Below are 13861 nucleotides of genomic sequence, written 5' to 3' on the forward strand. Positions count from 1 at the left end.
AAAAAAATAAATAAAAAAAAAAGAAAAGGAAATAATTGGACTACACTTTGAAATATTATTTTACATATGATTTTAATTTTAATCTTAAAATAATTAGGGTGTTTCTGGAACTAAAGGATACCTGGCCTAATTATTGTAATTTTTTTCCAAAGACAAGGCTGCTGAAATTACAGAGCTTGAGCATGCTGGATTCTGTGATGTTCAAAAATATAATTGTATGATGGTGGGAGTTTTTGGTCGAGGATTCAAAGAATCGCCTTCAATTAAATGTGAAGTTACTGAACTTCAGGTTTGTTAATTACAGAGTTGAAAAAAATTGAGTTTATGTGTTCTCAGATTAATTTTATTATGGGTTAGTGTGGTCTGTCAATTAGCAACATAATCCAAAGAATAAATGCCCAGAGAGCTGGACAGGAAAATGATTGAGTTGAAGTATTTTGTATAACTGTTTTCAGTTATAACAAAAAATGTGTAAACTTCAATATTTCTTAAAATGTAAAACCCTTAGAATGAAGATGTTTTTGGCCAGGGCAGCCTGCGTGAGCTGTGAGATGTAGAGACAAGAACATGTCCTTTTTGCAGACCCCAGAGTCAGGACTTGCTGACTTTGCTGACTTTGCTCATCCTTTGTTTCTCTTACCCTAGACTTCAGATTGGAGAATTTACCTGCCCACCCCCAAAATTAGAGATTTTCTTTCTTGAGACTACAAAAGCAGACATGATCACTCAGTTAGAACATTAGTATATTAAATTATTTCTTATTTTGATGGTTATTTATGTGGTCTTCCTTTTCTTTGTTCAAGTATGATTTTTATTTTAAGGACACCTTTTTATCATAGAAAGTGTTTATGTGGGTAAGCTGAAAACTTAAAACAGCAAATCATATTTTATCATTCTTTTTCTTTGACGAAGTTAAGTGTGATTCTAAGATTGAGAATTTTCAGGAGGAGATAACTTGTATGTGTTTTTGTCAAACACAACAAGTTTGCTTATTTCAATATTTTGTAGGTAAAGCCTTTCAAAATAATCATGAAATATATATTAATCCCAATGAAGTAATAAAACACACATTGGAAAGATAAATGTGTAATATCAGTATCACTTGAGAGGGCAAAAATTATATTGCCCTTAGCACAATAAATCATGTGACATTATATTACAATTAAGTGATTTGACAAGGGAGAAGTTTAAAAACTTATATTCTACTGAAAATACATCTTATACTTACTTTCAGATGTATGTTGTAATTTGCTCTCATACTCCTTCCCTTTTCCAAACATCTAGTAAACAAAGAATAAAATCTGAAATTATTTAGCAACTGTACAGAACCATAGAAGAAATAGGTTCAGTTGCCCAAACCAAGATTGGATTACATAGCTGGTACTTATTTTATGTTGTGCTGAAGTTCAGTCCATTTCTTCCAGCCCTCGTCTTGAACAATGACGGTTTTCAAAGGCCTTCTCTTCCCTTAGTGAAGATTTACAAAATGAGATCACAACATAAAGATAAATACTGGGATCCACAGTGACAGATTGGCTCTCTTTCCTACCCTATTCAGAGTGCTTACGTGTTTCATTTGTAATACAACTAGGCTATATAGCATTTTGAGTTTCTGCCATACATTGGTTGCTTTCAGTTATTTCCTTATTTGAAGGGAATGTGAAATCGGATCATGGTTCTGGGAGATGAAGCTACACAAAATGTATACTCAGGGAAGTGCCACGTTCTTATCTCTACCACCTGCTTCCCATTCTACTGCCATCCATCCCCTCAAGGAGGCAGCCACTCTCATTACTGTTCTAGCTTGTTTTTACTGTATATTTTGTGCAAAGGAATATACACCTACCTCTTTTTTTACATAAAGGGTATTATCATAGTACATATACTTTTCTATGCTTTTGCAGTAGTAATTTAAAAAAAAAGATTTTAACTAGAAACTCAGTCACCTATTCATTTCCTTTACTCTCACAAAAGCAGCCAGGACTTTACAGGATCCAATTTTTAAATTGCTGATGTATCAGATAGAATTAAGGTTGTTATCCCTTAAATGGACGACCCTTTCTGATTGAAGTCCTGTCTGTTTTTGCATGCCTGCACCTCTTGCTGTCACTCTGCTAAAGTGCTGGTTCATGCTTCTCTGTCTTTTCTCATGCTGTTCTCTTCTGCCATGTTGAATCACACTTCCATGATGTTGCTCCTGGTGTCTGAATGGCAGTCATTTATTTCTAAAGCCTTCCTTGGTGGTGCTAGTTAGATTTAGCAACTTCCTTTATATTATACCTTATTTGAATCTCACTTACAGCAACAGTAAAATTATTTTTTATCTGTCATTTGCTCTGTGGTCTCTTTTCATTGTAATGGCTTCAGTAAATAATAGGTACAAAGTATTGACGAATGGGAGGAAAATAGAAGCATGTTTATTCCTTGTTTTTGGATAGGCCCCTGTCAACAAAGGGGTGGAACTAATCCTTACATCCCCAGTCGTTGGCTGGAGTCTCCTCTACTCACGGGAAGCCAAAGGACTCTGCATCCAACTAAGTGTAGGTGTCATGAGATACTGGTGTCATTCCTCCTCCAGTATTGTGAACTTGTGCTAGACCTGCTAAGCCAGACTGTGCAGTCCTGTTGCACATGCGGATTCATGCCACTGCTGAGTCATCAAATCTTCATCAAGATGGTTTCTACCAGTTACAGACTAGCATGTTCTTGTCTTCCTTTTACTTCTGAACAACACTATTGGAACATTGGCATGCCACACAACCATTTCTGCTTAGCTGGAAACATTCTACCATGGTAAATTTTAAAAACATAAATAAATTAAATTTTGGAAATCAATAAATCCTTTTAGTTGTTTCTGAAGCTTTCAGAACCTAGGAAATTATTCTGGTATTTCCTTTTCAGAAACTGATGCATTTCCAACACTAAAAAATAATATTGCAAGTGTAGCTTAAACATAATAATGTCACTAAGTTATTAAATAGTATAAATTGACTGGAATTTCAGTTTCAAATTACATTAACTATTTAAGCTAAAGCAATATTTATGATGAAGGCAGTATATTTCTTGAAGAATCAATGATAAGAAAGTAGCTGAATTCTGAGGGGAAAAATATCTTGAACTTAGGACTTGAGCACCATGAAGATCGTTTGTGCACACATTTGTATGTGGGTCAGCTCTTCTGTACTTCATGGGCTTCAATTTTCCATTTTACTGTCTGTGGACTTTCTTCACAAAGTGAAGAAAACGGCTACCAATGATCCCAGAGTTTTGTATCTTGCAGCTCAAGTCACCAGATGCAGACTGGCTCAATGAACTCTTTGGTACAAAGTTAAAATAGCCCAAGGAAATGAAACACTGTCGCAGCTTCGGCCTGTGTGGTGCAGTCAGGCTTGGTCAGAGAGGTGGGTCCTAGAACCTTTGGAAACCGTGCAGAGGGCACAAAAGCAAGTTTCAAGGAGATGGAGAAGGTGGGATATTTTAGAAATGAAGTAACAGAGTTTCTAGGCCAGAGATTAATCCACTCTTTATCAACTACATAGTCAACTACATTTCCTCTTGCCCCCAAAAGTCATTACATAGTTACTCATTATATATGGCTAATTGATAATGTTTGTTAATTGAAATCCTCAAGAAATAGAAGACTTTTTAGAAGCAGTTTAGATCAACTTAAGATGTATACTTTTTTTCATTATTGTTAATAAAACTCACTCTTGGCCGGCGCCGCGGCTCAATAGGCTAATCCTCTGCCTTGCGGCGCCGGCACACCAGGTTCTAGTCTGGGTGGGGGCGCCGGATTCTGTCCCAGTTGCCCCTCTTCCAGTCCAGCTCTCTGCTGTGGCCCAGGAGTGCAGTGGAGGATGGCCCAAGTCCTTGGGCCCTGCACCTGCATTGGAGACCAGGAGAAGCACCTGGCTCCTGGCTTCGGATCAGCGCGGTGCGCCGGCCGCAGCGGCCATTGGAGGGTGAACCAACGGCAAAAGGAAAACCTTTCTCTCTGTCTCTCTCTTGCTCACTGTCCACTCTGCCTGTCAAAATTAAAAAAAAAATAAAATAAAAAAATAAAAAAAACCCACCTCACTCTCAATATGTCTTTTGTTCCCTTATTATAGATTCTCTATACCAGGCATGTATTTTAAAAGTTACATTTCTATTATATGTAATAGACTAGCAAAATATTTCTGTAACTTAACAGGCTAATTGCTGTCTCATTATGCCTTCAGTATAATAGCAGTAAATGGGTGCTGGAGACCCCGTCTATACACAGGCAGTTTTCAAAAGTAGCGGAACTGTGGATTGTCAGCTGCCTACTGGTGTCCAGCTGTCTGATGCTGTGTATCTGATGGGTGAGAAACCAATTGCAAAGTGGCAATTAAAGGTAAAAATAAAAAGCTACCTTCATATTTATAAATAAAATAAACTTTTATAGCCGACACCATGGCTCAACAGGCTAATCCTCCGCCTGGCGGCGCTGGCACACCAGGTTCTAGTCCTGGTTGGGGCACCAGATTCTGTCCCGGTTGCCCCTCTTCCAGGCCAGCTCTCTGCTATGGCCTGGGAGTGCAGTGGAGGATGGCCCAGGTCCTTGGGCCCTGCAACCCACGGGAGACCAGGATAAGCACCTGGCTTCTGCCTTCGGATCAGCGCGGTGCGCCGGCCACAGCACGCCGGCCGCGGCGGCCATTGGAGGGTGAACCAACGGCAAAAGGAAGACCTTTCTCTCTCTCTCTCTCTCTCACTGTCCGCTCTGCCTGTCAAAAATAAATAAATAAATAAACTTTTATATAAAATTTCATGTGAATTTGTGAGGCTACACTTAGAGCAAATTATCTTACAGAGCTACTACTTACAGGTATCTAACGATGGTCATAAATTCAGTAATTCCAAAACAGTAATCATGTACGATGGCGTTTGTCAAGTCTGTGGTTTCCATGAACATGACTCACGTATGATAAAGGTATGTATCTTTTCATCCTTTTCACATTCATAACATAAGCATTTTAATTTCCTAGGCTGGCAAATTGTGAATTTTTCATATTCATATTAGAAAGACTAATAGAGAGAGGCCTTCCTCAAGTTTATAAATAGTTAATTGAAATTGTTATTCTTCCTATAACTCTTGTTGAAATAGCAAGGAAGAGGTTATATCTTCAACCTTTTGAAGTGGCAGATTGTTTATTTCTAAAAAATATCAAGAGGGAATGCAGACTGGATTAATTACTCCTTCATAGCTCCTTACATGGGTCTTTCAGTAGTAATAATATTTTTCCCAAGAGATATTGCTTTGTGATTCTCCAGTCCTCATTGTGACAAATGGCATGCATTCAGGTACAGTGTGTAAAATGTACAAGGCTAACACTTTTATGGGGAGCTTTTTCAGGCAATTAAATTCATAGGGCCAAGCAAGTACCCACTCCTTGGTGGATTATAGAACAACAGCACATTTCTATAGGTCCATGAGTACTTTTTTTTTGGACAGGCAGAGTTAGACAGTGAGAGAGAGAGACAAAGAGAAAGGTCTTCCTTCTGTTGGTTTACTCCCCAAATGGCCGCTACGGCCAGAGCTGTGCTGATCTGAAGCCAGGAGCCAGGTACTTCCTTCTGGTCTCCCATGCGGGTGCAGGGCCCAAGGACTTAGGCCATCCTCCACTGCCTTCCTGGGCCACAACAGAGAGCTGGACTGGAAGAGGAGCAACTGGGACGGAACCGGCACCCCAACTGGGACTAGAACTGGCGCCACAGGCAGAGGATTAGCCTTGTGAGCCGTGGCGCCAGCATGAGTACTTTTAAAATGGCGTTATTCAAGGTGGTTTTATGCTCTCAGGCTAGGTTGGTTGTTGTAATTTTTGTGTGGCATTTCAGGTGATACCAGAGAAGATTTTGTGAAATGAGCAAAGTTTTTATCTCCTGAATAAAATATTCCCAAGTCAGGACTGATTGCTGCATTTAGCATCCTTCCTGTGTGCGTCAGCACCTCTTCCAGCATTCTGTGTGATGAAATCCATGATCTTGTCTGGAGAATTGTTCTGTGGATCTAGTCAAGTTTACTGTGTTCACAGAATATGTGTGGGCTGCTACAAAAAGGAAGATAACTATGAAGTAATGTGACTCTAAGATTTTCAGGGGAAAAAATAATTTCCATTCCATTTCTTTAAAAATAAAGCACTCTTAACATGAGGTTAGCAGTGAAAAGAAGACAAAAAAAGATCTTCCTCCCATGTTATTTATAACCTAATTTTACACACAGATACAGCTTATAGGTACTTTCATATTTCTCCAGATTGATCCGTTTCATAGACATTTGCATGTACAGAGAATAATTTGTTTTCTAAGATACATTTATGATTATGATACAGAATTGATTTCCTAATCAAAATACATTTGTGATATGCTCTCATTAGAAGTATCTGTGTATATGCTCTTGTCCTTATGTGTGCACTTTTTTCTGTTAACTAACTATAGGCATATCCTTATTCATGTTTTCCTTTTTAAAAAATATTCATTAGGAAAATGTTTGCATTATTGGTGGAGTCTGCTACACTGACTGGGATAAGAAACCTTCCAGCTCTTATATGTTTTGTAGATCTGAAATTTCAAAAATTTCCTGGTCATTTTTAGAACGTAAGTTATTTTTGATTAATCCAAATAATTCCTATGCAAATTATTTTCAAAGTGGTTTTCAACCATGACTTACACACCTGTATTTTGAGATGGATGAACACTATGTTTAATTTGGCATCTAACTGCATAATTTACTTTGTCAGAGGAAATATAGGATGAAAAAAATCTTTATGTACATATAATTTCTGTGATTACACTGAAATATAATGTGGATTTTTGCTTTAATATTTGATAAGAAAAGCAACTGTGAATTATATATTAATGAGATAAATGGAAATTGTTAATTCAAAGATAAACACAATTTTCCCTTCTTAGCTTGGTCTCAGTCCAGTTTTGTGACAAGGCAGTTAACCATTTAAGCCTAAAAGCCATGGGTTCATCACCTGTTAATGAAGAAATCTGGGCTCAGTAATCCATCAAGTTCCTTCCAGCACAACCATTCTGTGGCTGTGTGTGTAGTGTTGTTGGCTATAAATGATTTTGGGATACTTTATTCCACCAAAAATATCCCAGATTTAGTCATATACCACATAATTTCCTCACTTTTCTAAATACAGTCATGTATGATTCCACATGGGTGTCCAGGTTCTCTTGCTCAGTCATTATTAAACACAGTAGGATAGGACTTTCCTCTGGCCTCATGTAATTTTAACAAAGGAATCAAAAAAGCTTTGTGTTATTTATGCAGTGCCTTGCAACATCATTATACATGTTAATGTGTGTGCAAGTTTCATTACTGCGCTAGACTATTTGCCAGATGAGTCACAGCTTGGGCTCAAGACTCATGGTTTATTGCAGGGAAGGCAATGGAAATTTGAAGAAAAATCTAGTGCAAGAGACAAATAAACCAGAGTATTATTCTGAGTTGCTGTCAGGTTTGTTAGTTGGCATGGTATGACTTACTTCAGGATATATTCCTAGTGTTCAGAGGGATATGGGGTCTTAAAATATCTGTTTCTAACCCCACATATTAAGGACGAGGAAATTAAGGTCGATAAATTAAATTGCTTGTGAAAGCATCTACAGGGGTGGGGGAAGCCAGAGCCACTGTCTCCTGCATAAGTGCTTCATTGCTTCAAGCAGAGTATTCATGCCTAATACAATATAATGAGGCCATTAATTCTGTCTGTCAAATCAGCAGGCAAGGAAGGCAGACATGTTTAATATAAGACAATATAAAATTTTTAAACATTGTTTCATGAGCATAAAGGGAACATTCTCTATCCCCTGAAATAGTTCTTTGCTAGTTTGTGAGTTCAGCCCCTGGAAGGAACTGAAGATAGGTACCACTAATGACTCGCAGTTCCAACTGGGGAAGCAGGTGCAGCTTGCAGAGTCCAAGGAGCCACTGAGCAATCCAGGCAGACACAGTAAGGGAGAAACAGAGAAAGAGGGCTGCCAAGGGAGGAAGTGAGACTGAGAGAGAGGGGGGAGGCGGGCAGGGAGAGGTGAAGATATTCAACACTTAGAAATAATTTAAGACAGAAAGGGTATATCCAAATTGGACAGTGAAAATGTATTTACATATTTCATGCTGTATTCAAAATACTTTCACACTGTCACAGCAAAGCTTTAGGTCTCCCATCTATCACTTATTTCATATTTTTAAAAAAGATTTTATATACTTGAGAGGCAGAGTTACAAAGAGAGGGAGAGGCAGAAAGAAAGGTCTTCCATCCACTGGATCAATCCCCAAATGGCAGCAATGGCCAGAGTTGGGCCATCCTCCACTGCTCTCCCAGGCCATAGAGGAGAGCTGGATCAGAAGAGGAGCAGCTGGAACACGAACCAGTGTCCATTATGGGATGGTGGCACCTCAGGTGGAGGCTTAGCCTACTACACCACAGCACTGGCCCCTTATTTTCTATTTTCTAAGAATGGAAGTGAATTTATTAAAAATGTTCAAAAAGGAGAGTGAGCCAGCGCCACGACTCAATAGGCTAATTCTCCACCTGTGGCGCCTGCACACCGGGTTCTAGTCCCGGTCGGGGCGCTGGATTCTGTCCCGGTTGCTCCTCTTCCAGCCCAGCTCCTCCTCTTCCAGGCCAGCTATCTGCTGTGGCCAGGGAGTGCAGTGGAGGATGGCCCAAGTGCTTGGACCCTGCACCTGCATGGGAGACCAGGAGAAGCACCTGGCTCCTGGCTTATCAGCGTAGTGCGCCGGCTGCAGCCATTGGAGGGTGAACCAACGGAAAAGGAAGACCTTTCTCTCTGTCTCTCTCTCTCTCACTGTCCACTCTGCCTGTTAAAAAAAAAAAGGGACAAATACCATATGTTCTCCCTGATCGGTGACAACTGACTGAACACCAAAAAGGAAACCTGTTGAAGTGAAATGGACACTATGGGAAACGGTGACTTGATCAGCATAGCCCTGACTGTTAATGAACTTAATACATTATCCCTCTTAGTAGTTTTTTTGTCTGTTCTACTTAATATGACTGGTTTAATTCTGTAATTAATACACAGTTATTCTTAAGTGTTGAAAATTAACTGAAATGTGATCCCTGTTAAACATAAGAGTGGGAATAAGAGAGGGAAGAGATGTATAATTTGGGACATGCTCAAGCGGACTTGCCCCAAATGGTAGAGTTAGAAACATACCAGGGGATTCCAATTCAACCCCATCAAGGTGGCATGTACCAATGCCATCTCACTAGTCCAAGTGATCAATTTCAGTTCACAATTGATCATAATGAAAGGACTAAGAGTCAAAGGGAGCACATAAACATGTCTAGTACCTGCTAACACTAACCAATAGAGTAAATAAAGGGGAGAGTGATCCAACATGGGAAGTGAGATACTCAGCAGACTCATAGAATGGCAGATGTCCTAAATAGCACTCTGGCCTCAGAATCAGCCCTAAAGGCATTCGGATCTGGCTGAAAAGCCCATGAGAGTATTTCAGGCGTGGAAAGCCAAGACACTCTGGCAAAAAGATCTCTGTGAGTGAGATCCCAGTGGAAAGAACAGGTCTTCAAAGAAGGAGGTACCTTTCTCTGAAGGGAGGAGAGAACCTCCACTTTGACTATGACCTTGTCTAAACAAGATAAGAGTCGGAGAACTCAGAGGGCTTCCATAGCCTTGGAAACTCATGACTGGTGCATAGGGAGATTACTGATGCCATAAACAGGAGTGTCAATTTGTAAAGTCAACAACAGGAGTCACTGTGCACTTACTCCTCATGTAGGATCTCTGTCCTTAATGTGCTGTGCATTGAGATTTAATGCTATAATGAGTACTCAAACAGTATATTTCACTTTGTGTTTCTATGGGGGTGCAAACTGTTGAAATCTTTACTTAATGCATACTAAACTGATCCTCTGTAAAAAAAAAAAAAAGAAAAAAAAAGAAAAATTATCAAGTCCCAACTTGACTCTCACTGGGATTAAACATGACAATAGGTCTGATCTGATTTCATCATCATTTAAAAAAAATCATCTATTATTTTTCACTTTATGTTTCTGTGTGGGAGCAAACTGTTGAAATCCTTACTTAATGTATACTAAGCTGATCTTCTGTATATTAAGATAATCGAAAATGAATCTTGATGTGAATGGAAGGGGAGAGGGAGTGGGAAAGGGGAGGGTTGTGGGTGGGAGGGACGGTATGGGGGGGAAGCCATTGTAATCCATTAATCGTACTTTGGAAATTTATATTCATTAAATAAAAGTTAAAAAAAAAAGGAGAGTGAAAGTAGCTCATAGAGCTTTAGCAGAGGCCATTCTTGACTGCAGTGCTTGTCTTCTGTGGGAGCTCTTGGAGCCACACTTCCCACTTGCTTTTCTATAAAAGTACAGAGGTGTTTTCTGTGTTACAGACAACCAACCCCCAGTGATAAACACCACAAGACAAATTACAGATTTTCATGGCGAAAACTTTGTGTACCGGTTCCTGGCCTTTGATCCAGAATGTTCTGACGTCCATTTTACCCTGGATTCTGGCCCTGAAGGAGCCACGGTTTATGGTGCAAGGCGGCTGATGTGGAGAGCAGAGTCAGAGACCACTGTGCTGTTCTCTCGCGCTCCATGATGACTACAGCGCCGAAACCAGACTTGCTATTGAGGTAATTTTATGATTATGGTGTAGTCAGCTGAATCTGCAACAATAATAACAGTTGCATTTTAAACTTAAAATACAGGCTTTTTTTGTTAATTGTAACCAGCAATGAAGTTATTAACCGTTGCAAGGAAAATTAAACTGCCAAAACCTGGACTATTCTTCATGGGAATGTAAATCCTTAGAATCTCCAGTCCAAAGTCATAGACTGTCACTCCCCCTCTCCATGGAGGAACGACACAGGACCCTGCGCTGTTCTTTTGTCTGCTCGGCCCTCCCTGGGTTTGCTGCTGGTTCTTCCCGGGTTGGCTACCGTCCCTCCACCTCCGTGGAGGGGCGGGCCCCCTGCCACTTTCCCCACTTCCACAGGGGAGCGGCACATCACCGGCCGGCTCTCTCGGGGGCTGCTCAGGTGTTCCTTCAGATAGATGTTCCCGGTGCATGTTGTCTCTCTCCTCCTTTATAGTCCTCTTCCACCAATCCCAACTCTGCTACCCACACGCCGAGTACGCTGCTCTCCTCCAATCAGGAGCAGGTCCTACAGTTTATTGGTTGAACTGGAGGCAGCTGTGTAGAAGCTGTTTCCTCCTCTCCCAGCGCCATATTGTGGGAGAGCAGATGCGTAGAATAAGTCTTAATTCCAGTAACTTAGTCTAGTCCGAGTTGCTCCCAGTTGCTCCCCACAGATCCCCCTTTCTTTTTATTTTTGGCGTTGATAACGCGCCTGTCTTCGGTGCCCCGCGGCACACACTCTGCTCTGCTTGCTAGAGTTGCCCACAGGTGCTTACAAGCCCTACCAATCAGGCAAACCGAATCCGGGTCCTCTCTTCGCCATGTTGTGAGGAGGTTTTTAGGCGCTGATCCGTGCCTGTGTTCGGTGCCCTGCAGCACATGCTCTGCTCTGCTAGAACTGCCTGCAGGTGCTTACAAGCCCTATCAATCAGGCAAACTGAATCCAAGCCCTCTCATTGCCGTCTTGTGGGGAGACTTATTGGTGTTGATAACGTGCCTGTCTTCGGTGACCTGCAGCTGCCCACAGGTGCTTATCGTCTTACTAATCAGGCAGACCGAATCCAAACTCTCTCATTGCCGTGTTGTGGGGAGGCCTTATTTTTCTGTTTCTATCTCCGGGCATTCCTATTTCTCCTATTTTACTTCTATCTGCCAGCATTCCTATTTCTCTCATTTTACTTCTAAACTTCTGTTTCTCTTATCCCCGCGGCTTCCCGGCGACCGCCCTGAGGCTGCTTCTCGGCGCCTCGCCCTGCAGCGGCTTCCCGGCTCTGAGCTGCTTCCCGGCTTCGCGCGCTCTCCGCGGTCTCCACGCCCTTCGCGTCCGCACCACGGCCTTGCGCTAGCCCCACGTTCCCTATCTATTCGCGCCCTGTGCTCTCTCTGCACGCAGCGGCTTCCGCGAATCACACAGCCTAGCTCACGTTTCCGCCACCGGTATTCAGTCTAAGTTCCCCGGGCTAACCTGGCAAATTCAACCTGGCTCACGTCTCTGCCTTTCAGTTTGGCTTCCCGTCTTTTGCTCCCCGGGCTAATCTGATGGATTCCAACCTGGCGGCCCACGTCTCTGCCTCTGGTTCCAGGTTTTCACCTTTTGCTCCCCGGGCTGACTTGAAGAATCCCAAGCTGGCTTACGTCTCCGCCTCAGCCTGCCCTCGCGGCTTCAATTTCCCTAACATTTTTCTCTACCCAGTATGTTTCCCTAACTTTTCTTCCAACAATATTCCCCTCTCATTTCTCCTGGCTTCTCCCCACAGTCCATATCCGAGTCTGTTTGTTCTAGCTTTCACTTTCGCTTTCAACCTTAGAGATTTCTCCCAGCTTCCCCGCCATAGTCCGTATGCGAGTCTTTGCCTAGGCTTTCAATAGCTTCTTCCGGCACCTTTTCTGTTCGGCTTTTCCCTAGGCTCTTTGCTAGTCTCTCTCTCCGGTATTTTCCCACTTCTTCCCGTTTCTTCCCTCCTATGTTTCCTATCCAAGTCACGGCACCATTATGTCGCTCCCCCTCTTCATGGAGGAACAACACAGGACCCTGCGCTGTTCTTTTGTCTGCTCGGCCCTCCCTGGGTTTGCTGCTGGTTCTTCCCGGGTTGGCTACCATCCCTCCACCTCCGTGGAGGGGCGGGCCCCCTGCCACTTTCCCCACTTCCGCAGGGGAGCGGCACACCGCCGGCCGGCTCTCTCGGGGGCTGCTCAGATGTTCCTTCAGATAGATGTTCCCGGTGCATGTTGTCTCTCTCCTCCTTTATAGTCCTCTTCCACCAATCCCAACTCTGCTACCCACACGCCGAGTACGCTGCTCTCCTCCAATCAGGAGCAGGTCCTACAGTTTATTGGTTGAACTGGAGGCAGCTGTGTAGAAGCTGTTTCCTCCTCTCCCAGTGCCATATTGTGGGCGAGCAGATGCATAGAATAAGTCTTAATTCCAGTAACTTAGTCTAGTCCGAGTTGCTCCCAGTTGCTCCCCACAATAGACTAAATTAATAATTGACATCATTTTATTCTTTACTCACCTGGGGATAAAGAACTCATTCATTTCTACTTCCATGAAAGATGTGAGTTAATCAAAGACTGATAACCATGTACTTTCCTTCAAGTGAATGAATCTTGGGTGTTGAATTAGGAATCAGGATTCTAGGAGCAGGCATTTTGTGCAGCAGTTAGGACACCACTGTTGGGATCCCTGTGCTCTATGTCAGAGAACCTGGTCCATGTTCTGATCCAGCTTTGCACTAATGCACACTGGGAGGAAGCAGGTGACCCTGCCACCCACATGGGAGATCCAGATGGAGTTCCTCACTCCTGATCAGTCTAGCCCCATCCCAGCTGCTGTGGACACTTGGGGAGTAAACCAAAGGAGAGAAGATCTCTCTGAATCTCTGTGTCACTCTGCCTTTCAAATTATTAAAAACAAGTAAACCTTAAAAACCGATATTAGAAGGGCAGACGTTTAGTGTCATCATTAGGGTGCCATGTGCTTCCCCAGCATCATATATTGGAGAGCTTAGTCTGTCCCAGCTCCTCTGTTTCCAATCCAGCTTCTTGCCTAAGGAGGCAGCAGGTGATGGCTCAAATGCTTGGGACCCCACCACCCAAGTGGGAGACCCAGATTGAGTCAGGCTGCTGCCTTTGGCCTGACCCAGCCCTGGCTTTTGTATTTAGAAAATAAATCAAA

At 42.3% G+C, this 13861-nt stretch overlaps 1 protein-coding gene across 1 annotated transcript in view; it reads left to right on the forward strand.

Moving 5' to 3' along the window:
* VWDE (von Willebrand factor D and EGF domains) overlaps positions 1-13861 on the forward strand; it is a 70090-nt gene that overhangs the window by 31283 nt on the left and 24946 nt on the right. The window contains 7 exon segments of the mRNA XM_089315623.1: positions 153-289; positions 4221-4248; positions 4251-4375; positions 4850-4954; positions 6504-6618; positions 10436-10631; positions 10633-10681. Coding sequence (XP_089171749.1) covers positions 153-289; positions 4221-4248; positions 4251-4375; positions 4850-4954; positions 6504-6618; positions 10436-10631; positions 10633-10681 — 755 coding nt within the window.

Source organism: Oryctolagus cuniculus, chromosome 16, assembly GCF_051225735.1.
Source record: "Oryctolagus cuniculus isolate XC-2025 breed Fujian yellow rabbit chromosome 16, ASM5122573v1, whole genome shotgun sequence".
NCBI lineage: Eukaryota > Metazoa > Chordata > Mammalia > Lagomorpha > Leporidae > Oryctolagus > Oryctolagus cuniculus.